This window comes from Scylla paramamosain, chromosome 3 (assembly GCF_035594125.1).
Source record: "Scylla paramamosain isolate STU-SP2022 chromosome 3, ASM3559412v1, whole genome shotgun sequence".
Lineage (NCBI taxonomy): Eukaryota > Metazoa > Arthropoda > Malacostraca > Decapoda > Portunidae > Scylla > Scylla paramamosain.
The window spans coordinates 18,342,327-18,361,693 of NC_087153.1; the positions used below are offsets into that span (position 1 = coordinate 18,342,327).

At 42.1% G+C, this 19,367-nt stretch overlaps 1 protein-coding gene across 1 annotated transcript; it reads right to left on the minus strand.

The window, feature by feature from the left end:
* Positions 1-1,708: 1,708 nt before the first annotated feature.
* On the minus strand, positions 1,709-19,367 carry LOC135092144 (chitinase-3-like protein 1). Its single transcript, XM_063990405.1, has 11 exons — positions 19,159-19,367; positions 17,296-17,462; positions 16,953-17,105; positions 16,141-16,272; positions 15,559-15,816; positions 14,685-14,870; positions 10,828-10,956; positions 8,647-8,796; positions 4,229-4,582; positions 3,192-3,362; positions 1,709-1,983 (listed from the first exon to the last, which is right to left on the minus strand). Exons 1-11 carry the CDS (start codon positions 19,208-19,210, stop codon positions 1,858-1,860), a joined length of 1,878 nt encoding a protein of 625 aa, XP_063846475.1. The 5' UTR covers positions 19,211-19,367; the 3' UTR covers positions 1,709-1,857.

Consider the following 19,367-nt stretch of genomic DNA (forward strand, 5'->3'; position numbering starts at 1 on the left):
ATGATAGACAATAAAGTTAGTATGAAATAATATAAAATCGTTAACTTTATCCTCCCCTTTTATGAATCTTGAATTGGTTAGTTTTTGACGTAGATAATTGTATAGTATGTTTCCTTTCAGAGCGTCACACACAGACGCTTGAGGAGTTTATTTGAATGGAGAGATGACTGAGTTAAGAAAAGTGCCGTGACCGGGAATCAAAGTCATGGCAAGGAGGTGTAAAATAAAGCATTATACCTCGGAGCTACGAATAACAAGCATCAGGTACACAAATTATTATTGTTATTATTAGCATCATAATCATTACTATTTATGAAGGCTTTTTATCTCTGGTCACCACACACACACACACACACACACACACACACAACATAATATATAACGTCCAGTGAGAGAGAGAGAGAGAGAGAGAGAGAGAGAGAGAGAGAGAGAGAGAGAGAGAGAGAGAGAGAGAGAGAATGGTCACTCGCAGACAAAAGCTTCCCCCGGGTGTCAGTTTATAAAGAACAAAATAACAACCAGCTCTCCTCCAACACACCCTGACCCACGCGATCCCAAGGTGTCTATGTGTGTCACGCCTTACTCCTTTGTTTTCACACACTCAGCTCCCCGAGAACTTGTCGAGGAGAAAACTGTAGCTCCTGCTCACAAACTCATTGGGTGCGAATGTTCCTCGATTGTTAATAGACGAGAAAGGAAAAAAGTTTACTTGATAATTTAAATTCTATCTCCCTTGGTTCGTATACTGGTGGAATAGGCAGACGGCTCATCCAGCATTTCATTCTTCCTTTAGACTGCTCGATAAATGAGCACCTGGGGGAAATCTGTAGAAGGTAAACCGTTGAAACCTGGATGTCACAGTAATCTCGTATCCTGGGGTAAGGGATGTCACCCACCAGACTCAAAGACCGATGAGTCGGAGATTAGCGCTGAGGCCACACGCAGCACGCAGTTGTATCGTGCGTCCCCAGCCGTTATCTTCATGCGATCCAATGTTTGTCTTTTTCTTCTCCTTTCACCATTTCCTGGACTAAAGTGAGGGGTTGGCGCCATGTACGAGTCTCCTTCAATTGCTTCTGTCCCTTCCATCTTCCTCTGTGACTCCCATCCTTTGCAGTTCTACCGCAATTCCATCCCTCCCTCTCACTCTCTTTCCCTCGATCCTCTTCCCTCAACTATTTTTCTCCAGGATCTTTTAATCGGTTCTGCTCTTCTCTTCTTACTATGCGACCAAGCTATCATATTTCTTATCTTATCACTCGTAACGTGTTTCACTCCAGTATATACATATATATATATATATATATATATATATATATATATATATATATATATATATATATATATATATATATATATATATATATATATATATATATATATATATATATATATATATATATATATATATATATATATATATATATATATATATATATATATATATATATATATATATATATATATATATATATATATATATATATATATATATATATATATATATATATATATATATATATATATATATATATATATATATTCATATTTATTTATTTATAAAGTATAAATCACTTCGTATTCCATGCACGCATAATCAAGACACGAATCTTACACGGCAATGACAACATGAGGCAACCAGGAAACTGTGGAAGGACACTTGATCTACACAAGGCAGCTCTTGATATTGCAAATGAAATGCTTAGAATGTAGTAACTGGCTTTATATTTCCACCATGCATTATATTTCTGCACATAATAACATAGGAACAATATAATAAGCAGACTGCGAAAGGCCAGGTGCCCTATACAAGGCAGCACCTTATAAGAGAAAATGTAGTCTAGTGGATCAAGTCTGCTACACTGGGTTGCAATTACTGGTGTCCACGTTGGAGGGCATGTCGCACAGGGAAAGGCTCTGGTTCCAATAGAGGCCGTTCGGGCACTGCTCCAGGTGAGGCGAGCCACTGTAGCAACGGTAGTACTGCAAGGAAACCCAACATTCACTAGTTTGCCTGTGATTGCTATTGTCTTGGCCGCGCTGACTGAAGGTTGCTTCGTCGTACTTTGGCAACCTACCCGTCAACACTGTCCGAATCCGTGCATGCGGTACGCTTTAGGGACACTTATCACTGGTATTAATAGACATACATGAAGCAATGGCAAATATCGCAATGGTCAGTTTTGAAATTCACAGGATAAAATAATAAATGTTGTCTGTATACATTAATAACAGTGATGAGTAATCCCAAAGCGTACCGAATGCACAGTTTCAAATAGGTAGGTTGACAGTGTATGAGCATGCAGACTTCAGTCATCGTGACCAGGTTTTAAAAGATATGTGTACATTGACAGATTATCGGTGTAACTATTCTATGGTTTACGTAAATAATATCAAGACAAGTATTTATTTTAATTTCCCTTTGACGGCTATGGCTTCTCAGCTTAACAAAATGGTCTTTCAAATTGGTGGACGCATATCTGGACCTCTTCTGAAATCACGCTAGCAAGAGTTAAGTATTTCTGTCCACATCCCTTAGAATGCTGTGGCTTCTCAGTTTAACAAAATTATTTTTCCTGTCAGTGGCAGCACATCACCACTTCTGATGTCAATCCAGCAAAAGTTAACCAGTTTCTTCCCTCTTCCATCCCTCTCACTGACAACACCTCTTTTCATATCAGGCCAGCATCCATTCATCCCTTTCACTGGTACACTCTGGACCTCGCCGCCTGTTTCTGCTTTCCGCTTCCTGTGACTTGAACTGTTTCAAAAGTGTCTGAAAATCTTTTTTTTTTTTTTTTGTGCTTCTCTACACACTAATAATAATAATAATAATAATAATAATAATAATAATAATAATAATAATAATAATAATAATAAAAATCTACTCTTTTTCTTCTACTGCAATTTTTCTGTGTATGTGTGTGTGTGTGTGTGTGTGTGTGTGTGTGCGGCAAATACGCGGGTTTTTTCCCCCCCACCTCTGCACACCTTTTTTTTGTACCCTTGGTCACAATAAAAGAAAAAGAAGAAAAGGAGGAGGGGGAGGAGGAGGAGAGCCAGAACAAGAACAAGAACAGGAACAAAAACAAAAAGAAATTAAGCAATCAAGACCTCAAACAAAAACAGTTCCCGTCTTCTACATCTGTATCACGTCAATAAGTGCACAAACACATTCCCTGCCAACTCACCTTATCACAGTCTGCGTGGGGCAGGTACGTGTTGTCCACCTCACAGATCCACAAAGTGCAGTCCGAGGTGTCCACTTGGTTTTCCCAGTTGCACAGCATGAGGTCCTCGTCGAAAAGTGTGCCGGGCCCGCAGAGCTGGAGAATCGCCTGGCCGTTTATACACTCCCAGTACTGAGGGATAAAGGAGCAACGCTGGGTCATGGTTTTGCTGGAATCGAGCCTGGGAGTTGTCGTTCATTGCAGGTAGTATTAGTGATGTTCGTCCTGTGAGGCTGTGTGAAGGCTGAATTTGTACTCTTGTTATGTAATGTTTTTCTACTGTGACAGCTGAGGAAGATAGTATTGTAATAATGTAAGTGGAAGTGTGAAATAAAAAAAAAAGAATAAATAAATAGTGTACTCTGAAGTTATGTGGTGATTTTTTATAGTGTGTTCTGTGTCTCGGCATACGTGGTGATTGACAACGATAGTGATCAAATGAACTATGTGGATGAGTGAAGCCAAAAAGTAATGTACTCTGAAGTTATTGATGATTCTATTGTGCTTTTGCGACTCTGTCTATGTAAAAACAGACTTATGAAAGAAAAATTAATAAATGAGACTGTGAATCCTCGACTTTACTAAAGATATGACTAAGTCTGGCACTGAAAATGACTACCATTGAAAAAAAAAAAATCAGCAATGAGTTAAACCCAAAACACTGTTTTCTGTAAACACTATTAACAGCGATATGCATTCTTAAACAGTACCGCATGCGAGGATTCAGACACGGTGCTGTATTTAGAAACGCTTTGCTCTCTCACCACGACTATTTTCAAAGGCCAGAGATGACCAACCTACTTCTCAAGAGTGTTTCCCCTTTTAGAAATGTAAAAATCTTGCTTATCTATCACTAAAATCGAAAAAAAAAAATCCTTGAAAACTAGTGTGACTTCTACATTACAATCCTGTACAGTGCTGGCGTGGAGACTGCCAAAGTACGATGATACAACTTTTAGTCCCCGTGACCAAGATTGTGAAGAGTGTGGCGACCTTACTTTATTGCAGTCTTTATGGGGGAAGACTGCTCCGTTGGGCTTGTTAGTGCAATCAGGGCGAGGGTGTGGAGGGCGAGGCGTTGACACAGAAGCCGAAGTAGTGGTTGGGAGATGGGTAGTGGTTGGAACAGCGGTAGTTGTTGGGGCAGGAGTCGTGGTAGGAATGGGAGTAGTGGTCGGGGAAGGAGTGGTGGTGGTGGTGGTAGGCTCCGGTGTTGTTGTGGTGGTGGTTGGGGGAAGGGTGGTGGTAGGTAGTGGGGTGGTGGTGGTGGTTGGGGGAAGGGTGGTGGTAGGTAGTGGGGTAGTGGTGGTGGTGGTGGGGAGAGCAGTGGTGGAGGGTGTGTACGAACAGTTCTGAAAGGAGAGATGCGATGTAAGCAGTGTTGGTTTCAGGTAAACGTAGTAGTAGTAGTAGTAGTAGTAGTAGTAGTAGTAGTAGTAGTAACAACAGCAATAACAACACTGATAATAATAATAATAACAATAATAATAACAATGATAATAATAATAATAATAATAATAATAACAATAATAATAATAATAATAATAATAATAATAACAACAATAAAAACAGCAGCAGCAATAACAACAACAACAACAACAACAACAACAAAAACAACAACAGTAGTAGTAGTAGTAGTAGTAGTAGTAGTAGTAGTAGTACTACATCCTTCCAACCCACACACATTATTATTATTATATGTTTATTGACCACAGCAACAATGTACAAATAGAAATCTGATTAATAAATATTAATTTTTAAGACAATTCACAACCACTGTAGTCCATAAAAATAACTGATAGTAAAAGAAAACTAAAATTAGAACTAAAAACTAAAACAGAAGCATTAAACTAATGTAGATAAAACTGTAAAACGTACACTGATCTCAAATCTTAAACAATATTAAAGATGAAATCTAATACAACTAACACGATAAAAAAAAAAAAAAAAATTTACAATAACAAACAAAACTTAAAAGGATTATTTAGAAGAATATATAAGAAAGAGACCATAGGCAATATCAAAAGACACTATTACAAACGCGTGCAATAAAGACATCCTTCAATAAAAGACACAAATTGAACATAAAAAAGTAATAGCTAAAAAAGAACTCAAAACAATGGTAATCAAAACAAACTACCAACATTTCCTCAGAAAATCAACATACTATAAAAGGGTTATAAACACATCATGAAATTTATATATTATACAACGAACTAAAAACAATAATGATAAAAGCAACTATCAATATTTCTTACAAAACAACAACAACGAACTATATTAGGTCTTAAATACATCCAAAATTTTATATATTATACAACATCTTTCATTATTATCATATTTATCTGAGAATAGGTCTTGAATATTAGCAAAGTTATACATTTCTCTCAGATGTTCGGTGAGGATGCAGTGTTGTGTTACATGTGGTTCTGTTTGTATTTCACCACATGGACAAAGTCTTTCTTCTAATGGCAATCTTCCCCGACCCCTTCTGTTCCACCTTCCCACCTCTACTGCGAGGGAATGGGCGGACACACGGAACCTCGTGAACGCAGCTCGATGGTGTTCATTTACATGTGTCTTTCCTTTATATACTGAGTGAACAGAAAGGTCGGGGTTGATTTCTTTATACGTTATACGCTTTGATGAAGTTGAGTGTAAGATACCAACTTTTAACTCCCTGACTCCCTCTTCTATGTCATCGTGTACAACATGTAACAAGTTGTCTATATAAGCTCGAGTCTGGTAATCATGATTCATGGAAATCTTTAAGGACAGTGCAAGTGGGTCATCCTGCATTCTCTGTCTCTCCTTCCACATCTTAGAAAAGAAGTGTCTCTGCCTGCTCCTAACTAATGCCTGTAGAGGTGGATAACCAGTCTCCAGGTAGCAAACATCATTACACGTTGTAAGTCTCACGTCTAGTAAGCATTTAAGTGACCAATTGTAGAGTTTTATAACTGGCCTTAGATCCGCATTCAGCCAGGACTCACAGCCGTATAGAATAGCGGACATTAAACAAGCATCAAAAACGCGTTTTTTTATTTGAAAAGGAATATCATTATTCTTTTTTAAAAATGAAATAAATTTCATAACGTGACCCATCTTAGAATCGGCATGAGCCCTGACTGATGCTGAGACCGATCCATCAGCTGTGAAAGGGGAGCCCAGATATATATAGCGGGTGCACCGTTCAACCACTAACCCGTCAATATGTAGAGACTCGTTGTCCTCTGGAGTGCCGTGTATCACAAAGAATTTCGTCTTAGATGCGTTCACCTTCATTCCGTACTCCTCACAAAATCGTTTCGTGAGCGAAAGCTTCCTAATCATTCTATCACGCGATGTTGACAGCAGCACGGTGTCATCCATGAGTATCAGGACGTGTAACCATTTTAAAAAGCTGTCATCCTCACAGTTTTCTTTCACTAATTTAATCAAATCATTAACATAAATTACAAAAAGTAGGCAGGATGTTGGAGAGCCTTGGCGAACTCCCAGGGTGGTAGCGAAAACTGCGGTACCAATGACACTCTCGGTCACACTATACATGGCTCCAATAACACCCAACATCACCACTCCACAACCTAAACGTTTCAAAATTCGTATTAAAATATGCCTTGGCACCAAATCGTATGCTTGGCTAAAATCAATAAAAGTAACAAATAATTTCTTTTTCTTCTTTCTGGCTAAATCAGTTAAAATACGCAACGTCACAACGTGCTCTAGACAACCGCGTCCTCTTTGTGCCCCCGCTTGTTCCCGATACGGCGTGAACCAACGTTCTAACCTCGAACACAACACCATATCAAATAATTTGGAAATGCTGTTTATTATACTAATGCCTCTATAGTTTCTTGCGTCTCTCTGGTCACCTTTTTTGTGTATGGTGAAAACTTTAGCCCTAGTCCAAGATACAGGATACTGTGCTGTAGTAAAAACCATATTAAACAGTGATACGATGAGCATTAGCCAGTGAAGAGGTAACAACTTCAAAACTCCAGGTGCAATACCGTCCGGACCACAAGCTTTGTCCGCTTTAATGTTATTAACCTGAGTACTGACCTCGCCAAGGGTGATCGGATCATCTAAAACAGGAATCGAAACCGACGAGTCCCTGTATTCTTCAGTGATATTATTTCTGGCAGCACCCATTAATTCTTCATAGAAATTCTTAAATTCTTCATCAGTAGGCCTGACACCTGTACGGGTATCCTCCTGCAAACAACCTTTCCAATTAATGGCCTGCCACACTCTTCTATCATCCCTGTCTAGAAGCAGCCTGTCCCAGCGGGCCAGGCTGCTGTCACTCTGAGTACTGACTCGACCCTCATCCCTCACTACACGGCTGCTTCTCGCACACTCATACAAGACATCAGAAATATTTTGGGCAAAGTTGTTTACATCAATTACATTTTCATAATTAGATACATCAAGACTATTCACATTTACAAGAAATGTATCATGACTAACGTGAGAAAACTTTACGGGTCTGCGCACCAGTGGATCACGCTCCTCACTACTGATTAGTGACGCATGGCCACCAAGATAACAAGCTCTCTTGTACAAACAGTCTATACTAATAGGTGGAACTTTAACATCTATGCTGATTGGAGCATGATCCGATGGCAAGCTTTCCACATTATGTACACGAAAGGACTTAACGTTACTGATAGCTTCACATGACACCAAGCAAACATCGAGTTCCGAAATCCAATTTTCACCTTTGCGATATGTTTTCCCACTTTTGAAATAGTTAGTTGGTGTTTTTAGATTATTTACAACCAGTAACTTGTTGTCTATACATATTGAGGATAACACGTACGCATTCTCGTTAGGGTTGTTCACACAGTCCGAAACAACAGGGTACTCGTAGGAGTGAGCATTCGGCATTTCACTTAAGGCGGGTAGCTCACGAACATATTTACCAAACTTACAGTTCAAATCTCCCATTAGTAAGTACTGACAGTCACTATCACTGACCCTCTCTTGAATGGCTGCAAACGACTGCTGTGTAAAATACTCAGAATCATATGGCGGAATATAACAAAAGCCAAAAATTACATAAGGAACACATCGGAGCTTCAGCCATATCTGATCATTAGTACTATAATCAATGCTAGTTACGTGATTTGCTAAGTAATTCTTCACCATGACAACCACTCCTCCTCGATGGGAAGAAACACTGTTCACACGTCTAAAAGTTACATATCCAGGCAAGTTTACATTCAGTGGTGTTTTCGTCTCACTTAAGCTGATAATATCATAATCCAACAGGAGTGTCTGCACATGTGATTTTTCCAACTTAGTTTTTACTGCATTAATATTCCATGCCATAATTTTGACATATTTCTCACACATCCCACCACCACCACCACCAACAACAACAACAACAACACACACAAAGGAGACGTACCGGCAGATTATTATCGGCGGGCAGGCTGAACCCCTCCTTCATGCTCTTCACCAGGTGGAAGGGCTGGTCGTAGCAGCGCGGCCTGAAGTCATCCGTGTCGATGGTCCACACCAAGAAGCCAGCCAGGCCCATGTTCTTGGCGTAGCGCGCCTGAGGGACACCAGAGGAACTAGAGTCGCGGTCCACGGGTGTAACCAATTAATTAACTATTTACTAACCCGAGAGTAAGTATAGACGCGGTCACAGGGGCTAACTAGCTAACTAACTGACTAACTACTGACCAATGAACGAACTAACTAACAAACCAATTAAACAACCAGTCAACTAAATACCTAACTAGATATCTAACTAACTAAATAAATAAACACATATATACATAAATAAACACATACAATAAAATGAACAAAAGAAAAAATCTATCAGTAATAAGGCAATATAATTAACAAAAATAAGCAACCACGAGAAACACAGGCATCAGGAGAGCCTGCAGCTTGTAAATAGACAGTATGCGTGCCTGCTTGGACGCTCCGGGGATAGATGGTGTGGCGGGGATAGAGAGGAGGAGGAGGAGGAGGAGACGTTTTATTATTATCATTATTGTTATTATTATTATTATTATTAGTAGTAGTAGTAGTAGTAGTAGTAGTAGTAGTAGTAGTAGTAGTAGTTGTTAGTAGTAGTAGTAGTAGTAGTAGTAGTAGTAGAAAGAGGAGGAGGAAGAGGAGGGAGTTGTGAACGTCCTTATATCAATTTACTATTATGAATATATATATATATATATATATATATATATATATATATATATATATATATATATATATATATATATATATATATATATATATATATATATATATATATATATATATATATATATATATATATATATATATATATATATATATATATATACTTGTACGTGATCAATAAGGCTAAATAATACTTGACTCATTCTGTTAAAATTTCCTTAGTTATTGCTGGAAAGTAGAATCGAGCTAAACGTGAGGAGCTTAACAATGAACGACTTCAGTAAGTGACACATAAACGGACAACTTGTTTAGTCGATGGTAATTATTGTGGTGGTGGTGGTGGTGGTGGTGGTGGAGGTGAAGAACAAGGATAAGAATAAGAATAAGAATAAAAAGAAGAACAGAAAGAAGAAGGAAGAGAAGAAGAATAAGAACAGCAAGAATAAGAATAAGAATAAGAACAAGATGATGGTAATGATGATGATGAACAACAACAACAACAACAACAACAACAACAACAACAACAACAACAACAACAACAGCAACAACAACAACAACTTACAAGCCAGGATGCCACACTTGACAACTATGGCCGCCTTACATTACCAAGATTGTTTCCTCTCTCATCTGAAGGTCATAAAGAGCAGCCAAGAATCTATGCTAGTCTCTGTTAATCTGTCTTCTCTTCCCTTGAATGGCCACTGCCCTCACTATTTAAAATATGTGGAGAGTAATTTAGCATTCGTCCCTGTAGCTCATCACTGTCCTTCTTAGTGTCATCATCTTCTTTCGTTGTTTCCTTAGAGTGAGAGGTTGGTGCCATGTACGAGTCTCCTCCAATTGTTTCTCTCCTTTGCATCTTCTTCTGTCTCCCATCATTTGCCATTCTACTGCAATTCCATCCCTTCATCTCCCTCTGTTCTCCTCTCGATCTTCATCCCACAACTCGTTTTCTCACCCTTAACGTCTTCCTCAGCTCCTTTTTCTCTCATCAGTGCCTGCCAGTTAGACAGTGCAGAGCCATTCCAGGAAGCAGCTTTCGGTTGGGAGACGTTCTGTAGTCAAGGCCCTCACGTGTACTGGCTTCAACAAATCGTTAACCTTAGGTCATGTCTCTTATCCACCGCTTCCGACTAATAAAGAGCAGACAGGCATCCCAAAAGGAGGAGGAGGAGGAGGAGGAGCAGGCGGGGCAGGAGGAAGAGGAGGAGAAGCGACAGAAGACCAACAACAACAAGAGGAGGAGGATGAATGGTAAATGTTCTTGGACTTAAGACAACCACCCCTAACATCACTACCACACCCACTTTACCAAGACACCTGAACCAACCCTGCTTCACTAATGTGCCTCCCCGTATGGCAAAGCAGTTCAACCCTGACTGACTGAAGGCGGGAGTTCCTAAGATTACTCCACCTACAGTAAAGTACATACCTTCTCAAAAACTGATACTGCGTCATCGAAGCCGCACCAGATTTTGTCAGAGGGGCAGTAGAAGTAAGGCTCGTGCAGGGCGGGGTCACGAACCACTGTACAATCCATCTCGTGGAATCGCTTGCAGATCTGTCAGTTTGGGAAAGGAGAGAATAGTAGAGGTGGTCAAAGATGCACCGTGTTCTCGGGAGCTAGTCATTTGGTACTGGGGCGAATGGTACTCAGGTCATATATGCCTCAGGATAGGTCGGCCTGAGTGCAAATAGGCTTCAGGACGTTTGGTACTCGAGACACTTGTACCCGAACCACTTGGTCCTCAAAACGTCTCAAACGTCTGCTATACTACACACTAATATAATGTTCACCAAACCATCCATCTACTCATTCAACTACATCCACCCATCCACTCAACCACTCAACCCAAATCCACCCATCCATCCAAGCACTGACTCCCATTCATCCATCGTTCATCCATTTACCATCTATCTACTCATCAACCCACCCACTCATTCATCTATCCACCTATCCACACAACCATTCACCTTCTGATCCACCGGCCCATCCACTGACCCGCCAATCCACCCACACACCTACAGTCTATTTATTCATCCATACATCTATCCAATCATCCACTCACTCACCCTTCCATCCACATATCGATCCATCCATCCATCCATTTACCCACACAGCAATGCGTCTGCCCATCCACACATCCCTCCATACACACACCCATCAACTTACCCATCCATTTACTCACTCATTCATCCACCCAGCCAAATATCCATCCACACACCAATTCACCCACCCACCCATTCACGCATCCAACCACCCAATCATCCATCCATCTATCCATCAGCACAACAATCCACAAATCAATCAATCCAACCATCTAGCTACCCAGTCCCATCCACCCTTCCATACACCCACCAACTCTCACATCCGTTCTTCATCCACTAATCTACTTAGAGAGAGAGAGAGAGAGAGAGAGAGAGAGAGAGAGAGAGAGAGAGAGAGAGAGAGAGAGAGAGAGAGAGAGAATGAAGGGATGATAAACAAATGGAGTCGAGGAAACACACAAAAGGCAAACAAACAGACGAACCAAAAAAATAAAAAAGCCACGCCTACCGCCAGGTGTTCCCACCACATCCACCCCTTCACTCACTCCTCATTCGTTTCTCCATTCACTCATTCACTCACTAGATTACTCACTCATTCAAACACACACACACACACACACACACACACACACACACACACCCTGAGTCTATCCAGACTATCCACCAGGCACCGAGAGGCTCTGGAGAAGTTTGGAAGGGGACTACTGCATCATCCACGTCTCAGAAACATGCTGCCGCCTGACGCGCCTCGCCCGGTCTGTGCCACCAGACACCACAACAAGATAACGCCCCTAAAAGCGCCGCGCACGGACCGGTACAGACTCAGTGCAATTCCCACCATGGTGCGAGCCATCAATCAATAGTCCCTTCTAGATAAGATTTACCTTTAGGATTAATGTTAAGTATTTCCCCACCCCCAATGTACATTTTCAGTTTGTTAACTGCCTAAATGATAAACCGTTTATTATTAATTATTATTATTATTACACACACACACAAACACACACACACACACACACACAACACCGGACTGGTCGTTTAGTCTTAACGCAATACAAAGAGAGAGAGATACTGCAGAGGGTACAGAAGCGCGAGGCCAGGATCCTGCTTGGCCCTGTCACCACCCTCGACCTCACCCCCTGGCAGCTATCTACATACAAGCACTCCTGCAGTTCGGCAAACGAGTGCTAAACAATCACCGTCACTGCCGACACTACTACTACTTTTTATCACTCTCCACCCCTCCTCCCCCTTTATTTCTCCTTCCTTCTTCCTCCTCCTCCTCCTCCATTCCCCATTTCTTCCTCCTTCTACTACTATTACAAATTTCATTCGGGAAAATACTTGGAAGTGTTCGAAAAACCGTGGAAATTGATTAAGCAGTAGTTGTATTGGTCAGAACGACATGAACTCCGTGTGTGTGTGTGTGTGTGTGTGTGTGTGTGATGGGCGCGAGTTTCAATTACCAGATGACGGTTTGGGAGGAGGGGAAGGAGGGGCAACAGGTCACCAGTAGTAGCAGTAGTAGTAGCAGTAGCAGTAGGAGGAGGAGGAGGAGGAGGAGGAGGAGAAGGAGAGGGGGGAAATCACGGAGTATAACGCTAAAATATCAAAGGACCCGTATTTTTTAAACACTTTCTGCTCTCATAAGGAGTGTTTCAAAGGCTACAGAAATGACTAGTGCAATTCTCATGTTTTCTTTTTTTATCTGGTGAATCCTTATTAAATCGTCATTAGAATCATGAAAACATCCTTGAAAACCTTCCTCTTCATTTCCACTGGAATCTGTTTTATGCACCCGAGACATGCAGCCGAAACTTAATGACAATGCAAGCTAAGAGTGAGATTATCATTCCGGTCACAGCCTCTCCTACAAGACGCCGATGCCCTAGATCTCTCATAAGGACTATTTTCTAAGACCATATAGTTGATAAGTTAGGTTTCTGTGGATATTTCTCCCATAGGTGTTGCAGAATCCCGGCCAAACTATCCGTGTAATCATAAGAGCATCTTTGAAAACTCTAACCTTCACAATAGTGTGTTTAAGTTGGGGTGGTAAGGCACTGAAACATAAAAATTTGAGAGCACGATCATGAAAACATCCTTGAAAACACTAACAACTTTACCAAGAGCTAAGTGAAGGCTGACGTGATAAGGCGACGAAGCATTTGCCAGCACGGTCATGAGGGCATCCTTAAAATCTGAATAACTTCCACCAGAGCCTGTTCAAAGTTGACGTGATGAGGCTCAGGCACATTTGACACCACGGTCCCACAGTAACAAAGTGGAAATGTAGGATACAAATACACTATGCTTGTATTATTTCTCTCTTTCAGGTGTCATATTATTAACATTCTACTCACAACCTGCCAGAAATAATATGTGCGGGTTACTGAACGAGAAGACAAGGGCATGCAGACTATATCGCAGTCAACAAGGAGCACTTCATCCTCAAATGTTCTAAGTAAGTGTATACAATGCTCCACCAGACGAGGTTCTTCAAGATCCATGTTCTTTAATAATGTGGAATTTAGACTCGAATGCAACAAGATGCTGATTTTTTTTTTTTTGTTTTTTAATGAAAGGAAGGTTAAGGAAGTACACACTACAAATATAAATGCACTTCTGTTGATAATGTTGGTTTAAATGTCACAACTAGCAAAAATCACACACACACACACACACACACACACACACACACACACACACACACACACACACACAGAAACACACACACACACTACCGCAGTTTCGAAATGGAGTTCCCAGCTTTTGATTCCCTCACGTCCGATTCCGATACCGATTCAAGCACACGCCGCTGGTACACAAACAATGACTCGATTTGCTCCCAGCAGAAGGACAGTCACGGGCAACGTCAAACACCTCAGGGATAAATGTCAGGGCGCCCTAACCATTCGTAGTGCGCATACACTACTGTTGCCAATCTTCCTTTACTTAAAACGAGCCGCCTTGTTGATTTCACAGTGAGATTTTAAAACCAAAATCTGAAACGCTTCTGCGCCGCACCTTGACTACTTTCAAACGGCTCTAGTTGAAGTTACTCGTGTTTTTAAGGGTGTTTGTAAGATTCTAGTGACATATTAACAAAGATTCTACATTATTAACAGGAGCAACGCTCTTAAGAACCCGGATAATAGGTCAGGCAGGGCAGAGAATAATCCTTATGACAAACCTAAAGAGCTTGGCAGGGCTCAGCAAGGGAATCAGTTAGAACCTCACCTCATTGAAGCCAAGGGTGCCAGGGATCTTGATGTAGGGTCCCGCTGGTCCAGGGGCGTGCGCAGGGGCCAGCATCCCAGTGTCATCCAAGGAGTCCAGGGTCCAGCAGCGGCCGTAGGTGGGGATGCCCATCACTATCTTCTCGCGGGGCAGGCCGAGCTCCATGTAGTAGTTAATGGTGAAAATCTGAGGGAGGAATGGGAAGGAGGTACTGGATTAATCATAAATTCCAACATCAAGAGGGTACAGCAAGACAATTAATCCAAAGTAATGAAAACAGGCAATATAAACACTTGAATTTAGTTAATGGTGGACATCTAAGGGAGTAACGTGGGAGCCGCCGTGGTACAGTGGTACCGCGCGAGCTTTGGGGGCCAAGTGATCATCAGGCGCACGGGCTCGAATCCTGGCTACGGTCCGAGGGTAGGAAGGGCATCCACTCGGGATAATGGTTCCAAAATGCCAAATCCAAAAGTCCTTCATCAGGAAACACCGTCTCAGTCCTGACAGACTAGGGAAAACTAGACGAAAAAAAAAAAAAAAAATCTAAGGGAGTAATGTGAAGGAGGTACACCCTTACCCTTGCATTAGTCATGATTTCTAACATTACGCGGACACAGCAAGACAATAAGACTCCAGATAATGGTCAATGGTGAATATTTGATGGAGGAAGAGGGTGCGCAGATGAATTAATCAGAAACCTCAATATCAAGAGGATACAGAGAGAAACTTAATATGACAACTTGAGATGAGCATACAACTTGAGATGAGCATACGCAAAAATAGATAATTTTCTGTCAATAGATCAGTGGAAATACACATTACCACACATACACAAACAGGTAACCCTCCACACACACACACACACACTGACCACGTTATAGTAGAGCTCAATGCCAGAGTCGAGGTAGTAGCCGCAGAGGGGGGAGTTGTGGTGGGTGTGGGTCTCCCAGGCGCCGTGGTAGTCGTAGTTCATGATGTGGAAGCTGTCGAACAGGTCCACCAGGGGCTTTATGTCATAGGCGGCGTCGATCACGGGTTTTCCAGCAGCCATGGCGGTCGACATGAAGAGCGGCGGGCTAAACTTGTCAAACTCCTGCCGCATTTCTTGGATCAGAGTGACGAAGTTCTCCTGCAAGGTTGGTAGTGGTGGTGGTGGTGAAGAGGGTAGGAGGAATACAAAGAAGGAAGGTGCTGGAGGTAAAGAATAGTTTGGCCCTCCCTTACACTCACTTTTTTTTTCTTTCTTTGGGGACTGGCACCTCAGAGGATCTTTTGTTTTTATTTAAATTTTGTTGCCGTTGGCCAGTGCCCCTTACATAAAAAAAAAAAAAAAAAAATTCTTCTCTCTTCTCATGAAACTCCTTCTTCCATTCCTCCACGGTCTAAAGACGTGAGGAGGAGGTACCGACGATAAAGTCTAGTCCAGCCTTCAGTCACCTTCCCTCACACTCACCTTGTCTTCCGGAATCCCGCCTCGTGACGCCGGGTACTCCCAGTCGAGGTCCAGCCCGTCGAAACCATGCTTACGGATCAGCGCTATAGTGCTGTCAATGAAGAGCTTCCTCTTCTGTGCGTCATCAGCCATCTGTAGGCGGCGTGAGAGAGACGGGTAAGATCTACGAGTGGTGGGCACGGAAAGGGAAAAGAAGGGAAAGGAAGTAAAGTGGTCCTTTTTTTTCTTATCTTGATTGCATTAGGTCAGAGCTACTCTTGCATAGAAAAAAGGGAAGGAAGGGAAGAAATGGGATGGGAAGGGAAGGGAAGAGAAGGGAAGGAAAAGAGGGAAAGGAACGACAAAAGGGAGCGAAGGGGAAGAAAGGAAAGGGAAAGGAAGGTATTTAAGGAGTACGTAGATAGATGCATAAATAAGTAGATTTATACATAGGAAGGTATGGATGAATAGGACAACGTTTGACACGAATGCAAGATTTTCTAAAATCAATCTGTGAAAAAAAAAAAAAAAACACGTATCTCAATCAGTTTCCCGCTAGACAAATTAAGTGACTCTCAATCTTCCCAGCGTCATGTAATCTTCCTGCTTCCTTGCCATAACTCACTACCAGCCTGAACATTCCCCTCCCTATGTAATCTTCCTGTTTCTGCACCATTGCTCAGACTTCTCCTTAACATCTCAGCCTTATGTAACCTTCCTGTTTCTTTGCCACGACTCATCATCAGCCTGAACACTCCCTTCCCACGTGTGTCTTTCCCATAACTCACTCTCTCGTCCTGAACACTCCTTTTGCCTCTTCCCGTTAGACTCACCACGGAGTAATCCACGGAGCCCTCTCGCCAGCCGCCTACCGCTAGCAGCACCGTCAGCGAAGGGTTGACCTCCTTCAGTGCCACGAACCTGTCATAGGCGCAGTTGTTCCCGCCCTCCTCGTCCGGGCACAGCTCATTCCAGGGATCCAGCACCTGTCGGAAAAGGATGGGAGGTGTGTTCTTGCCTAATTGTTCTCAAGTTTCTTTAGTCCCTTGCATTTTCCGCTGTGACTCCCATTCTTTGCAGTTCTGCCGCTTTTCCATCCCTCCATCTCACTCTGTCTTCCCCTCGATCTTCTTCCCCCAACTGACAGGTGTGATTCTGCAGGAGGCGCCACCCTACCTCGATCTGCCAGGTCTCGTTGCTGAGTCCCGCGAAGCCGAAGATAAGGTGAGTGCACAGGAAAGGATCAATGTCGTCCACATCAAATTTGCCATCGTTAGGCCGCCACACAGCCCACGATCCGAAGTAACATACCACCTTGCCGGAGTCTGCGTCCGCGGCGAGCACTGCATGAGTGGGGGAAAGGATGAAAAGTATACGTTAGTTTCTGAAAGGTAACGTGATAGAACGAGTCTGCGGCGATTACTGCATGCGTGGCGGTGGTGAGGGAAAGATGAAAAGTAAGTTCGTTTCTGAATGGTAATGTGAAAGAGCAATGGGATAAATTAAATACTGGAGAAGAAAGCACAAAAAAGAAAATGAAAGATAATATGTGAGAAGTTTATGGTGGTTTTAGAGAAGTTAATTTGAGAGAACTGTTTTAAAAGGAGATCAATCAAACACAACACTCTCAATTCCCGATAACTATGTGCCTTCACCAACAGTGCTCGAGTCGGCACAGAAACACGTGACTCAACAACACCAGACAGATTCAAAGACATGCTTCAGCCTCTCTCAATCAGACTAAAATAGATCCCTAAGCCTTCTCACGAGAGGTGCAGACACAATGCATGAGGACAACATGATTTAAGAAAAAAGATATTTGAAAACAATGCCCTCGAATCCTTTCTGATAGGCTCGGCGGCACGGTTGATCAAGAGCAGCAGTGCATTCCAGGCTAAGCACACGTGAGTCATGCTCATGTAAAGTAAGGATGCTCTCCCTCACCCTGCCAGATTTCTCTTTCCGTTGTCCAGAAGGAAAAGGTTTGCATTTGCAGTGAATTGGTTCAAGATTAGATAAAATCAAATCAAATAAATGAGATAGGAAAAAAATAGTTCTCAAATAAAGTGGTAGAGGAATGGGACAGACTCAATAAAAAGGTTGTTACTGCCAAGTCATTAAAGAGCTTTAAAAGAAAATCAGATCAGACAAATCTATGGATGGGGATGATAGGTGGACACAGATACACATGGTTTACAGAGACTGCCGCACGTGTCGGCCTGATGACTTCTTGCAGCTCCCCTTACTCTATGTTCTTATAACCTTGTGAAACAGTACAGGTCTCATCAGGGTCTCATCAGGAGAATTCTCAAAAGCCACAGAGATGATCAATCGAATGCCCATGGGTGGTGGGGAGTCATCGCTGAAGTATTACTCTTGAGAGTCTCAGTAACTTTCACTAGTCTGCTAAAGGTTGCAGGGATGAGATGTCGAGATGCATCCAACCCTAGAATCAACCTCTTGAAAACTTCAATAACTTTCACTGGGGCCTGTTAGATGGGAGATCCTTGTTGAACTATCCCCTTTGAAAACCTCAGTAACTTCCACTAGAGTATGCTAAAGATTGTAGAAATGAGATGTCGAGAGGTTCGAGAATGCAGTCCTAGAATCAGGATCTTGAAAATTCCAGTAACTTCCACTAGAGCCTGTTAGAAGCAGACGAGACGGTGAAACGTTTGAAGATGCACTGCCTTTGAAATCTCCGCTCTCCTTTCCAAGTGACTTCCATTAAAACTTGTTAAAAGTACCCTGAGATTAGACGGAAAGAAGTCTGAGAATGCTGAACCTGAGGCAGACACGGTTCTCTCCCTGGCCTCAAAACTTCTCAGAACTTAGACTTTGTTCTTCGTTGAATTGAATGACTTCAAACATCCAAAGCAAACCACTAAATATTCCTCCCCTGCTGCTGTAAGACAATGTAAAAACTTGATTTAACGAGTCATAATGAGCTCAAAAAGAATTATAATGTTATATACAAGGCACGACATTAACCCTACTAGTGTGCTGGTGACTGGCACTATGCAAGCTTACTGGTCTTACCAACAGAGGTCAATCCGGCTACGAGCAGCGGTAGCAACGAAAGCAGCCTCATGGTGCAGGTGGAGACGAGGCGAAGACGGGTTGTAGCTGAGAGGAGGCTGATGTGTGTAGGGGTTTATATGTACTGCCTGCTTATCTCTATGTGTGTGTAAGGATGTGTAGAGTTGTGTAGGGGTGGTGGTGGATAAAAACAAGGAGGAGGGGAGGAG

Excerpts from the sequence above, each read along its gene's own strand:
- LOC135092144 (XM_063990405.1), bottom strand. The coding sequence starts at position 19,210 with ATGAGGCTGCTTTCGTTGCTACCGCTGCTCGTAGCCGGATTGACCTCT. Across the intron at positions 17,106-17,295 it reads ACGAGACCTGGCAGATCGAG|GTGCTGGATCCCTGGAATGA; the intron begins GTAGGGTGGCGC and ends CTTTTCCGACAG. Across the intron at positions 16,273-16,952 it reads GCTCCGTGGATTACTCCGTG|ATGGCTGATGACGCACAGAA; the intron begins GTGAGTCTAACG and ends CGCCGCCTACAG.